The 14,286-nt window shown below is 43.7% G+C and overlaps 1 protein-coding gene across 1 annotated transcript in view; it reads left to right on the top strand.

Annotated features, from left to right (window-relative positions):
* LOC141133219 (adhesion G protein-coupled receptor E3-like) overlaps window positions 1-14,286 on the top strand; it is a 197,319-nt gene that overhangs the window by 102,640 nt on the left and 80,393 nt on the right. The window contains exons 6-7 of the mRNA XM_073622458.1: window positions 2,837-2,914; window positions 3,212-3,398. Coding sequence (XP_073478559.1) covers window positions 2,837-2,914; window positions 3,212-3,398 — 265 coding nt within the window. The remainder of the gene's footprint in view (window positions 1-2,836; window positions 2,915-3,211; window positions 3,399-14,286) is intronic.

A 14,286-nucleotide genomic window follows, 5' to 3' on the forward strand; every position in this document is an offset into this window, starting at 1 on the left:
TTATACTACTTGCCTTTAAAAATAAATCATGTCAAGATGTACTAATCAATAAAGATCTGCATTAATTTATGTATGTTATATTTGCCTGGAGATCACTTTTAAAGCCCTAGGTGAATAATATTTAGTTTGCTAAAACACTATAAAAAAAAATTGACATGGCATTTTTCTCATAAAACACTATTTCCACCTCTTTGTTAAAGTAAAACTAAAGGCTAAACTTTAATTTTAGTTTTGGATAAAGTAAAGAAGGAATAGATCACCTGCCAGGTTTTTATTGCAGTCTGTGCCCCCGTTAGGGGGATTCACCCTCTCTATTTCTTCCGTTTACCATTATCATTGAAAGAGAAAGTGAAAGAAAATCCTAGATTATGGGCTGTCCCCAGTACAGGAATAGAAGGGAAATCTTCCAACTGGGACACTACTTCTAGTGACCCTGATGACAACCAGGGAAGGAATTCCCTCACTTTGGAGGGATTTTCACTCACTTCCTGTTTTGGCTCTGGGACAGGAAGTGAATGGACATCTCCCCAATGGGATACAGCAAAAAATAAATCTCCCAGGGGTTTTAACCCTCCCTTATTCTATTCAAAATGGAAAAAAAATTAACTTTAATTCTACTTTAACCTTTCTTTGAATCTCAGTGCTGCTCTTCTTCACCACTTCCTCACAGCCCCTTCCTGTACTCATATACTGACAGCACATGACTGCTCAGGTCTGACTTTTCTAGTGATAACAGTAGACTATGCCTGGCTAAGGTGTATAGGTATGGTCTCTTGTGATCTCAACCAGGGGTGCATGTGAAAGGATGACAATGCAGAAGCACCATTGGGACACAATTGTCACTCCATAACAGGAAGTTTGTAGGTGGGGCCTGGCCCCAGGTACCCAACCAGGAGAGACAGACACAGTTCTTGAGGTTTTAGTATCTTGTTTATTGTGGCAGTATAAATAATGACAGCAATGAATAGCTCTGGAATGAAGCTGCATAACAGTCATCTACAGTGTCACCAGGCTTGGGCCTGTATTACCAAATGTATAAGGTCCCACACCAAGATAGCTGCCAAAGGTCACCAGAATTTGCAATGTCCAGTCAGACAGCCAATACCTGAGACACTGACAGAGGCGCTGAGGGGACAATTCCTTCTAAAGACTCCTTTTCATTTGTATAGTGGCACAGTGCCACCTATAAGCAGGGTCAGGGGGAAGGGGGTTAATGGTTTAGCCAACTGTCCCCGGTAGGTTCACAGGTTTTGTTGGGGTCCAGCATCCCTCCCGTGTTCTATAAAAGGGAAGAGGTCTGGATCCTAAGGGGCTCTGGGGAACACTTGGGTAACGTATGAGAAATCTTCACTAAAGACTTGCTGGGATCTATGGTCCGCTCTGGATTGCCGATTTGTTGGGAGAACCCTGGAACATGGACTTCTCTGTTAGAGCACTGCCAAGTTTGGACTTTCCTCTAAGAGACGTCACCTGTGCAGGTAACCTGGGGCAGCCACAGTTAGGTTCAGCTAGGAACGGAATGTTATTACATGTTGTACGTGTTTCCAAGTCTACAGTAGACATTATATCTACTGCTCCAAGCCTGGTCTGAAGTTATTTATAGGGGTGCATGTGAGGTCTAGGCATACTATTAAAGAACTTGGGTCTGCAGCCACGATAAGGAATATGTGTAACTTCGCTGCAGCAAAGGTTCATGAGTAACTCCAAGGAAAACAGCAACCAGTCATGGCATGGGCCCTGATAAGTTGCAGGTTCTCTGGTAGCGAGGAGGTCAATGTTTGGATTCCCACCCTAGCTGTCTGTCTCCGTCGGTCACTAAAAGCGGACTAGCATTATGGAGATCTAGGCCTGGTCACTTGGTACGGAAAGAAAAGGGTTAAGTGAAAGCACGTATCAGGTTCACGCTATGGGTCCAAACTATGTGCTCAGTGAGACCCTATTCCGTTAATAGGAGTGAGGTAACAGAGTTATGCTGACTGGTGAAGTGGGCAGTGGCTCAGCCTGTTCTTCCTAATGCAAAAAATACATCAGAGCAGTGTGTAGAATATGGAACAAAAGAAGCTAAGGAGGAACTCCGCATCTCGAGTTCTGCACACATGTAGCTCATCATGGAGTTGGGAGACTGCTTTAATGTTTGACTGTTCACATGACCACAGCTCCTGCCTGGTCCCCAGTCTTTGGTGAGCACACTCTCTGCAAAGTATTACCCCGTTCAATGCCTGGCAAGAACCCACCCCAGGGTGGAACCTCTCATGTAACCCTTGCTTGGTGCCCATAGAGAGAAGGAAACATGGAAGACGTGGCTTTACACCAGTCTACTACCCTCCTCCGCCTTGAATTACAGCTACTTGATGGAGGAAAACCTGCACCTGCCTACAAGTGGCTGTACAAGAACCTTCTTGGCAAGATCAGCAAACATTATTGCAGATTTTAAAATATTGCCAGAGAAGTCCACCTGATGCAGCTTCCTGAGGTGGTGTGCCAGTGATGCTCCTGAATTCAAAGTAGAGTTGCCACTCTCATGTGGCCTTCCTGTTGTCAGTCAACAACAGGAAATTGGGAGCTCACTGGATTTCAACTGCTATTCAGTGCAAGTTTGCTGGCAGTAATATTTTCTCTAGACCATGCAACTTTATCAAGAAGGGCCAGAATACCATCCAAAAATGTGCAATCCTTAAAAATGATGTATGTCTCAGGATGCCATAGTAGATGTTATGTATGGAGAGATTAAGACAAAGTAATGCCAAAATCACAGATATTCTGCATGCCAGCCTCTACAAGGTTAACAGTTTTCTCTGGTCTCTAAATCTAACCCTTTTGAGTTATCTTTTTGCAGGATCCATTCTGCTCTGTTCTTGAGCACTCAATTAGATCTCTGAATGAATCGTGTCAACAGCATAACATCAGTGATCAGGTAAGAAAACCCAGTATGGAAAGTGGGCGTCTGGTGGAGGAGTGGATGCTTTATCTTCATTCTTCACATCTGCTCAGGCATGCATGTGTCTTGTTTACATTTGATTGTAGTGTCATAATCCTTTCCCTTTCCTCGCCTTTCCTTTCCCATTTCCATTTCCCTTTCTTTTTTCTTTCCTTTTTCCCTTTTCCTTTCCTTTTTCCCTTTCCCTTGCCTTTCCTTTCCCCTTCCCTTTTTCTTTCCCCTTCCCTTTTCTTTCCTTCCTCTCACCTTCTTTCTAAATTTTTCTCATCACAGACAGCAAATGAGGAACTCGAGAAAATAACCAAAGAGATCACTCAGGCTCTCTCCAATTTCAGCACCGTCACTAACAAAGTGCAGAATGGACAATTCATTACAGAGCTTCTACAAAATGTGGAAAACACTTACCTGACATCTTTTCTGCAGGCACCAAGGACTCAGAATATCAACACCACTGATCTAGGTGATCATATATAATATAATATGTGTAATACTTATGCCAGCTTAACAAAAGGAATCTTTACTCTTTTTATAGCCCAACTCTGGGCTGGATTTTTTTTAAACCCAGCTGGTTTAAAAAAACAAACAAAACAAATGCACCTCTTCTCTGGCACTGCCCCCCAAAATAATTAGTTCCTCCTCAGGACATCATGGATCCACCCCATGAGTGGGCAACACCACAGCACCCAACGGTCATAGTGAAATTATACATAGAACACAAATGGCATCATGATGTTAATACCACTCACTACATTACTGAGGAACATCTGGTACTAAGGGGGGAGGGGTAAGAGGCTCCATGCATCATGGGATTGGCCTGAAGATATCTGGGAGAGGTAAGTATTAAAACAAAGATTAGAAGCCTGATTTGCTGCAAATGTACAGCTGTGGCCAAAAGTTTTGAGAATGACACAAATATTAATTATCACAAAGTCTGCTGCCTCAGGTTTTTTCTTTTCAATGATTTTTATTGAAAAATTATAAAATAGCATTTACAATATGCACGTCTCATACATTATGAAATTATATGGTAGTAAAAGAAAAAAGGGGAAAGGAATAGGGGGGAGAGAGGCATATCTCAGCCTATATGTCCTACGGGAATCCTATGAACATACCACATCATGCTTTGTTTCTTTTCACAATATAAGGTAAGTGTGTCTGCCCGCCTGTATTAGGTCAGTCAGACGTCTCCCACCTGCATATGTATCCAGGTAAAGTACCAAGCACTGTACATTTGGATACATGTTTTGCTTATTATAATTATATATCAAACCAAACGTTTATTTCCCACCTCTCTATTTTGTGTGGAAAGAGGGTGCGCAGCCGGGACCCGACCGCCCACCCCAATTGGGGACTCTACTGTGGACGGGGGGGGCCCCACCCCACACCCCTCCCCTCTTATCACTCACATTTCAAAATTTATCGTATCTGTTACGATGACAACCATTTTGGATTGGAAGTCCCGCAAGGTGTATTAGAGAAGGGGGGAAGAAAAAGAAAAAGAATAGGAATAATAAAGAGGAAAGTGAAAGAGAAAGAGGAGGGTGAGAGAAAAGTTCGGGTTGAGTGCACCCCTAGGGATACCTCTCAGGATCCGTTAATTATCAAAGCCTGTAGATAAGTAGGACAACCATGGTTCCCAAATCCTGTCAAAAGCTCCCTGTTTATCTAAGAGAGTTGCCAAGAGGCGCTCATTAATCATGATCCACGTCAATTTTGCTTTCACCCTTTCAAAAGGGATCAGGAACGTTCTCCAGGATCCTGCCACTGCTATTCTAGATGCTGTAAAAATAAAAGATATGAGTTTCCTGGTATGACCAGGTATTCCGTCTACTTGATCTCCTAGTAATGCTTGTTGTGGAGATTTGGGAAGGTTAACTTGGGTCAGTGAGTATATAAAGTTGTAAATGCGTATCCAAAATCGTTTGAACCTTAGGGCAGGTCCACCAAGTATGGCATATTGTACCTTCTTTGCCGCATCCTCTGAAGCACATAGGAGAGGCACCAGCGATATATGTTGCGATTCTTGCCGGGACCATGTACCACCTTAATAAAACCTTATAGTTTGCTTCTATGAGAGAGGTATGAATATAACCTTTTGAGGCTAGCTGCGCCATTTTATACCATTTATCAGTTTCCATCGTCACCTCCATGTCCCCTTCCCACCTCAGCATATAGGGTAATTTCTCCGTTTTGGAAGTCAAAATACTATAAATTAGTGATATGTGGCCTTTATGTTTATCGTAAGACTTGCATAGATATTCCATTGGGGTGGAAGACAAAATGTCAGTTTTACGTTTGTAGAGTATGCAAGAAGTTAACTATCTGGAGGTAACGATAGAACTCGGTGTGAGGTAGCTGGTACTTTTCTATTAGTGCTTGTTTCGGTATTATACCTTTGTGGTCACACATGTCAGCTATGCGTATCAGTCCCTTATTAGTCCACCATGATAAGCTTTGGGGATTAAGACCCGGGGTGAAATCTGGGTTTCCCACCAAGGGGGCCATGGGAGAATGTGTGGAGCGGAAAACAAAAGGTTTTTGTAGTCTATCCCACAAACTCATTGAGAAGGATAGTGTGGGGCACATTAAGGTTGGTCTGTCTTTCATGTTAAGCCACATCATGTGGCTGATGGGTTTTGTGGGATAAGGAGCTGATTCCATTTTCATCCAGGACGGAGCTGGAGCTCCAGAATGGGAGCGAATTAATTGGGCCAATTGGGCTGCCTCGAAGTATTTAATCAAATTAGGGATGCCCAGGCCTCCTTTTGTTTTGGGGGTATAAAGAGTTAGCTTATTCACCCTAGGTCTTGTGTTCCCCCAAATGAACTTCATTATTTTTTTCTGAAGCGTTTCAAGATCAGATCTGTTGATAGCAATCGGGAGAGTCCTGAACAAGTACAACAATCTTGGCAAAAGGTTCATTTTTATGGAGTACAGTCTGCCGAACCATGACGGAGGGTTAATAGCCCATCTTGATAAATCTGTTGTTAGTTTTCCATATAGGGGAGGATAATTGGCTTTATAGAGGGTCTGTATGGTGGGGGTTAAAAAGATGCCTAAGTATGGGAGTCTATCCTTCTGCCATTTAAACTGGAATGACATTTGGAGTTGTTGAACCGTCTGCTGTTCTAATGTGAGATTCAAGGCCTCAGATTTAGTATGATTAATCGTGAGACCCGAGAATACCGAAAAACGTCGTAGTATCTGGAATAGGTTGGGAAGGGATGTGATTGGAGAGGAAATAAACATCAAGATATCATCTGCGAACAGAAAGCACTTCTGTTCGCCGTCACCGCAATGTATACCTCTTACATCCTGGTTTTGTCTTATTTTGATCGCTAGGGGTTCTAATGCTAAAATAAATAGGATAGGTGATAAGGGGCATCCTTGCCTTGTTCCTCTGTGTATATTTATTTTATGTGATTTATAACCCTTTATCTGGATTCTAGCCGTAGGTGCATTATATAATGACTGCAGTATTGTTAGAAAATGAGGCCCAAATCCATACCTCCTTAATACATAATAAATGTATTCCCATGTGACCGAATCGAACGCCTTACAAAGATCTAATGAAAGTAGCATACCCTTCCGTTTCCCAAGATTATCCCAATTGGAGTTGAGTGCGGCTATAATATCTATCGCCCGTCGGGTTTGATCTGGGGCCTGACGGCCGGGGACGAATCCCACCTGATCTGGGTGGATATATTTGGCTAAGAAGGCGTTCATTCTGGTCGCTAACACTTTTGTCATCAATTTGAGATCCACGTTAATTAGCGATATAGGGCGATAATTGGCGGGGTCTCCATGATCTTTCCCCGGTTTAGGGAGTACTTGTATGAGGGCCTCATTCTCGTTTGCACTAAGTGTGTCACCTTTCCGTATTGCATTAAAAAAGGAACATAGATGGGGGGTTAATATGGCTGCGTATTTCCTATAATAATGACCCGTAAAACCATCCGGGCCAGGTGCTTTTGAAGGGTTTAGGCATTTGATGGCTTCTAAAATTTCCCCCTCAGTGAAATCTGCTTCCATTAGTTCTATATGTTCTTGTGCAATTTGTGGTAATGAAATATCGTGGAAAAATTCGTCTGCTCTGGTTGTAGGAAATGAGTTAGGTTTATTATATAATTTGGTGAAGAACCTAGAAAATTCTTGTATGATCATTTGGGGATTTTGGGTGGGTTTCCCATCTTTCGTCCGAATTCTTGGCATGGCAGAATTAAACGGACGGGGGGTGAGTTTTCTTGCCAATAGGGTTGTAGGTTTATCTCCCCTGGTGTAGTAGCGATGTCTAGACCAGCAGAGGTACTTTTCAGCCTTGGTTGTGAGACTAAAATTTAGTGCCGACCGTGGTACATCTATTTTATGACGTAGATCCAATTGAGGGTTAGCTTTTTGTTCCTGGACTATGTTATGTAATTCTTCTTCCTGTTGCTGTATTTTCTGCCTGTTGTCGCGCTTGTTTCTAGAGGCTATTTGGATCAATTTACCACGAATAGTAGCTTTGTGTGCTGCCCAATTAATACCGGGGGAGGTGGCGCTAGGATGGTTATCTATGAAGTATTGTCGGAGGTCTTTCTCTACTTCAGTGTATATTATGGGGTCATTAATTAGTGAAGCATTAAGCCGCCAGGTTGAGGGTTGTGGTCTCATCCATAGGTCTGATAATGTCAATAATACTGGTGAATGGTCTGACCATGAGCTTGGAACTATTTCAGTCGAAGTGATCAACGGCAATAGTGAGGATTGTATGAGTAAATGATCTATACGGGAATATGTTTTATGGACTTGGGAGTAATATGTAAAATCTCTGGTTGTGGGGTGAAAGTCTCTCCATACATCCACTAAATCATGGGAATATAGCTCCCGAGCTAGTTTAACGCCTTGCTTAGGAATATGTTTCACCACGGGTTTGTGTACATTTGACCTATCTAAAATTTGATCTAAGGAGACATTGCTGTCTCCACCCAGTATTAATTTACCTTGTATGTGTGGAAACAAAATTTTCAGCATATTTTCGAAAAATGTCACCTTACCCGTATTAGGCGCGTAATATGATATAAGTGTGAGAGCACTTTCATTGACTTTACCCACTACCATGTGTAATGTTTGGGGTATTTAGCTCAAGCGATAAATGCGTTTTTAGTGCAGTGAGTCCACCTCAGACAGGCATTATAGTTAAGGGCCTGGTAGCCCACGTTTATTAAACCGAAAAACAAAAGCAAAAAGGTCCATTCAGGATTCCCACGCAGGGGTTTAACTTCATTAAGCACTCCAAAAATAAGGAAAACATACCAAGCCACCTGGCTCTCTTGTCAGCAGTTCCTCTGCTTGCTCTCAACAGATTTGCCAATTCTTTACAGCCCCCTGGACTCACTGGCTTCCTCAGTCTCCCCGACTCTCAAGGCTGGCCAGCCTTTCCCAGTCCCTGGGCAAAGAATTCCCTTTACATAGGCTGCAGACTCCCACAGGGCAGACCACTCTCCAGACACAGGTCTGTCTTCACACAGCAGTAGCAACAAGCTACACACACTCCACCTTCCTCCACCCTCTGCTCTCACTAGCCCCTCGTTATATGGGCTGTGTGCACCTGGGCACACAACCTGCTGGCTCTCCATAAGACATGGACACAGGGTTAGAGATCCCATCCCTTTTCCCAGTGACAGGGACTATTACATATCCCCCCCCTTTGTTTCGATCCGGAGGGAGGAACACCAGCACCCGTCATGGTTGGGACACCTCTGTGCTGGCTGTCAGCCACGTAGGCCCAACCTTTTTTTCGGGTGCGCTTCCAGGTACGTCCCACCCTGGATCTTAACAGGGTCCTACATTTCCCTATACTCCCCCCTTGTTTCGCACCGGAGGGAGGAACACATAAACCAGTCACTAAGAATGGGACACCTCTGTGCCAGCCATTCGCTGCGTAGGCCCATTTCTTTTTCCGGGTATGTTTCCACCAGCACTTCACCTTGAACCATGGGCTCCCACTAATCTCTCTATCCCTTCCACCTTCTGGCCACGGGATCCTCCTTTTCCCTCCCACAGACCTACTCTCCTGGGACTGTTGGGGACCCATTTCCATGAAATCTGTCAGGGACTGACCCCTCTCACTACCTGACGCAACACTAACCAACAACATCTGTTTATCAGGTTCACTAACCCCTGTGTGGTTACCCTTGGCAACCAAATCATCTGAGATCAACACCACATACTTCTGTTTAACCTCGATAGCAATGTTCCACAAGGGGTTATTTAATTCAATATTATCATCATCATCATCATCATCAAGACCTCTTGTCACCTGGTTTGCTAGGACAGGGTCTAGGGAGGGACCATCTACAGGCAAGCAGTTACTCCCTATGGGACATTCCCGCAGTTTCACATCGCTCCCGGTTGTCCAACACTCCAATAGCGACTGTCCTACCAACACACATTTTGCGCCACATTTTTCCACACCAATCTCTTTAACCATTTCTGTGTCCATTGGTACCTCAACCAATACCTCTGAGTTGTCCGACAGTGCTCTACAGTGCTTCTTATACACTTTTTCATTACAGTTACCAACACTGCCATTTCCTGTCAAAGTGTCTCCGGGTACCTCAAACTGCACCTCCCTGCGAGTGATGGATTGAATTCCCACTACTGCTGCGTCTTTTCCGGGCCCTTCCCTTTCACGAGGTCTAGCGGGTGAGACAGCACACGTGCCATGTACCAACCACTGCTCAGCTGCACCTCGGATCGCACCAGCAGGAATGCACCTCATCACACCAGCATACGGAGAGACTTCTACTATGTCTATCATTTCTGATTCCTTTAGCAGTTCCCCTGAACGCCTTCCGCACATAACTGTCGCTGGAAGCATTCTCGCAGAGAACTGCGAGACCACTTTCTGCAAAAGTAACCAACATTGCAGTAACCAATTTTTATCAACATTGCTTAACATCGCCTGTACCACGTGTCTCCACTGATTGGTACTACGCAGTACAAGGTCGCCCATCTGCGGTGGATACATGCAGGTATACAGCGGAAAGATTTTCACCAATTCCAACAACATCTCAGTTATTTCTAGACATGCCACATCTAAACACAGAACTCTAGGGACTTTTACCTTACTAACGACGTGGAGGGGCTCATTTGCTAAGGCTTGAGAGGCCGAGACACTCAAAGAGACCTCCACCTCAGAGGCCACTGACAAAACTTGCGGCTCCCCATGAGCACTGCAAATCGCATGTGTCACACTCATCCTCTCATTTTCAGCAACACTGAGCCCTTCCATGTCCCTATCCATTATCCCATCATCCTGACACTCAACATTACTCATCTCTTTTGCTGTGGACAAAACTTCTGCTATATATGCGCCCTTTTCCGATCCTTCCGCCTGGAGGGGGTTAAGTTCTGCAACAACCAACGCACCTGTGTCTACTGGCTTTGCAGCCTCTCCATTTGTCACAGCAGCAATAGTGTCCAGCTTACTATTACCTTCAGAAATTTCTTTCCACCACGCTATCACCTTAATGGCGAGACTATCCCAGTCTATCCTGTCTGTGCTCCAGTCATCAGCACTCTGTAGTACTGCTCCCTCTGCCCATGGAGACACAGGTGGACAGAGTGGTTTAGCAGCAGACAATCTGCACCAGTCACTGTCAACCACATCAGATTGTGATAATACATACTCCCTCATTTGAGCTATTTTCCCATTGTTTTCCACCTGAGCAGTATCAGAGCTGTCCTGGAGCCCCGCCGGCTCCAACACTGGGAGTCCTCCTGAGATTTCCTGGGACAACTCTGCTGCACTACCTGTGGTTACCATGGGAGACACCAAACCATCAACATTGTCAGTAATACACTTTTCAACATCATCATTACTTTTGAATACATCACAATAAGTACATGTATCATCAGCCATAGACATAGCAGTGTTATAAGCTTTAACAGGCTGTTTTTGGTCAGAACACACAGCACCCCGTGTAACACTCAGCACACCACCCTTCCTCTCCAAAGGCATTCTTTTGCCCACTAGGGCGGCTCCACAGTTGTCCTGGGAAACCATGTGCCTCACCACTGCGGGCTCCTGGGAGGTTTCCCTGGGCATCTCTGTAGCACCTGTCACTAGGGAACCTGGCACACAAACTGTATTGGTCACCCCTAGGTTACCACTTCCAGCACTCTGGTGGATTACACCAGGTACATACAGAGTCCAGTCTTTTTGAGTTCTTAACCTTGCTGCAGGTTGAGCTTCAACCTGTGTCTCCCCACTACTCGGGGTAGCAAACTGCAGCAAGTCCATTTTTACCACTTCTGCTGATCTCCCAGCCGGATATACTCCCACTTCACTGGGATCAGTCCCGCAAACTGCAACAGTCTTACCATAATCTGTAGCAGGTAACTCTGGCTTCATTTGAGTACGTTGTCTATCCTTTATCGCACTTTTACTGACTAACTCTCCCTGGTGGCCATGGGATGAAACTGCAGCAGCCACTTCTGACTCCTTAGCACCCCCTGCAGGCACAACAGGTACTTCCTCACTGTTGCCAGAGGTGACTGAAAATAGGTTTGCACAAAAATCTGGGCTTGCAGACAAAGACTTCTGCCCAGTAACCACATCTCCAGGCATGTTCCATAACCTGGGACAAGAAAAAATTTCATGCCCCAGTTGACCACATTCCAGGCATGGTACATTTTTACACATATCTTTAATGGGATGCCGCTCCACATCTCCACTGTATCTCCTCCTTCCGGTTAACACCCGATCCCTTGTTGCTAAGGGAGATGGCACTCTTCCAGCTGTACTTTGCTGACTCTCCCAAAAGCAGCGACTTTGCGCTCCTTGAAGCATTGTTGCTTTAACCACTTCAGCCCCGGAAGGATTTACCCCCTTCCTGACCAGAGCACTTTTTACAAATTGGCACTGCGTCGCTTTAACTGCTAATTGCGCGGTCATGCAATGCTGTAACCAAACGAAATTTGCGTCCTTTTCTTCCCACAAATAGAGCTTTCTTTTGATGGTATTTGATCACCTCTGCCGTTTTTATTTTTTGCGCTATACACGGAAAAAGACCGAAAATTTTGAAAAAAAATGATATTTTCTACTTTTTGTTCTAAAAAAAATCCAATAAACTCAATTTTAGTCATACATTTAGGCCAAAATGTATTTGGCCACATGTCTTTGGTAAAAAAAATGTCAATAAGTGTATATTTATTGGTTTGCGCAAAAGTTATAGCGCCTACAATCTAGGGTACATTTTCTGGAATTTACACAGCCTTTAATTTATGACTGCCTATGTCGTTTCTTGAGGTGCTAAAATGGCAGGGCAGTACAAAACCCCCACAAATGACCCCATTTTGGAAAGTAGACACCCCAAGGAAATTGCTGATAGGCATGTTGAGCCCATTGAATATTCATTTTTTTTGTCCCAAGTGATTGAATAATGACAAAAAAAAAAAAAAAAAAAAAAAATTACAAAAAGTTGTCACTAAATGATATATTGCTCACACAGGCCATGGGCATATGTGGAATTGCACCCCAAAATACATTTAGCTGCTTCTCCTGAGTATGGGGATACCACATGTGTGGGACTTTTTGGGAGCCTAGCCGCATACGGGGCCCCGAAAACCAATCACCGCCTTCAGGATTTCTAAGGGCGTACATTTTTGATTTTACTCCTCACTACCTATCACAGTTTTGAAGGCCATAAAATGCCCAGATGGCACAAACCCCCCCCAAATGACCCCATTTTGGAAAGTAGACACCCCAAGCTATTTGCTGAGAGGCATGTTGAGTCCATGGAATATTTTATATTTTGACACAAGTTGCGGGAAAGTGACAATTTTTTTTTTTTTTTTTTTTTTTTTTGCACAAAGTTGTCACTAAATGATATATTGCTCACACAGGTCATGGGCATATGTGGAATTGCACCCCAAAATACATTCTGCTGCTTCTCCTGAGTACGGGGATACCACATGTGTGGGACTTTTTAGGAGCCTAGCCGCGTACGGGACCCCGAAAACCAATCACCGCCTTCAGGATTTCTAAGGGTGTACATTTTTGATTTCACTCTTCACTGCCTATCACAGTTTCGGAGGTCATGGAATGCCCAGGTGGCACAAACCCCCCCCAAATGACCCCATTTTGGAAAGTAGACACCCCAAGCTATTTGCTGAGAGGCATGGTGAGTATTTTGCAGCTCTCATTTGTTTTTGAAAATGAAGAAAGACAAAAAAAAAAATTTTTTTTTTCTTTTTTTAATTTTCAAAACTTTGTGACAAAAAGTGAGGTCTGCAAAATACTCACTATACCGCTCAGCAAATAGCTTTGGGTGTCTACTTTCCAAAATGGGGTCATTTGGGGGGGGTTTGTGCCACCTGGGCATTCCATGGCCTCCGAGACTGTGATAGGCAGTGAAGAGTGAAATCAAAAATTTACGCCCTTAGAAAGCCTGAAGGCGGTGCTTGGTTTTCGGGGTCCCATACGCGGCTAGGCTCCCAAAAAGTCTCACACATGTGGTATCCCCGTACTCAGGAGAAGCAGCAGAATGTATTTTGGGGTGTAATTTCACATATTCCCATGGCATGTTTGAGCAATATATAATTTAGTGACAACTTTGTGCAAAAAAAAAAAAAAAAAAAAAAAATTTGTCTCTTTCCCGCAACTTGTGTCACAATATAAAATATTCCATGGACTCGACATGCCTCTCAGCAAATAGCTTGGGGTGTCTACTTTCCAAAATGGGGTCATTTGGGGGGGGTTTGAACTGTCCTGGCATTTTATGCACAACATTTAGAAGCTTATGTCACACATCACCCACTCTTCTAACCACTTGAAGACAATGCCCTTTCTGACACTTTTTGATTACATGAAAAAATTATTTTTTTTTGCAAGAAAATTACTTTGAACCCCCACACATTATATATTTTTTTAAAGCAAATGCCCTACAGATTAAAATGGTGGGTGTTTAATTTTTTTTTTTCACACAGTATTTGCGCAGCGATTTTTCAAACGCATTTTTTGGGGAAAAAACACACTTTTTTACATTTTAATGCACTAAAACACACTATATTGCCCAAATGTTTGATGAAATAAAAAAGATGATCTTAGGCCGAGTACATGGATACCAAACATGACATGCTTTACAATTGCGCACAAACGTGCAGTGGCAACAAAATAAATACATTTTTAAAAGCCTTTAAAAGCCTTTACAGGTTACCACTTTAGATTTACAGAGGAGGTCTACTGCTAAAATTACTGCCCTCGATCTAACCGTCGCGGTGATACCTCACATGCATGGTGCAATTGCTGTTTACATTTGACGCCAGACCGACGCTTGCGTTCGCCTTAGCGCGAGAGCAGG

Source organism: Aquarana catesbeiana, linkage group LG03 (assembly GCF_042186555.1).
Source record: "Aquarana catesbeiana isolate 2022-GZ linkage group LG03, ASM4218655v1, whole genome shotgun sequence".
NCBI classification, from domain to species: domain Eukaryota; kingdom Metazoa; phylum Chordata; class Amphibia; order Anura; family Ranidae; genus Aquarana; species Aquarana catesbeiana.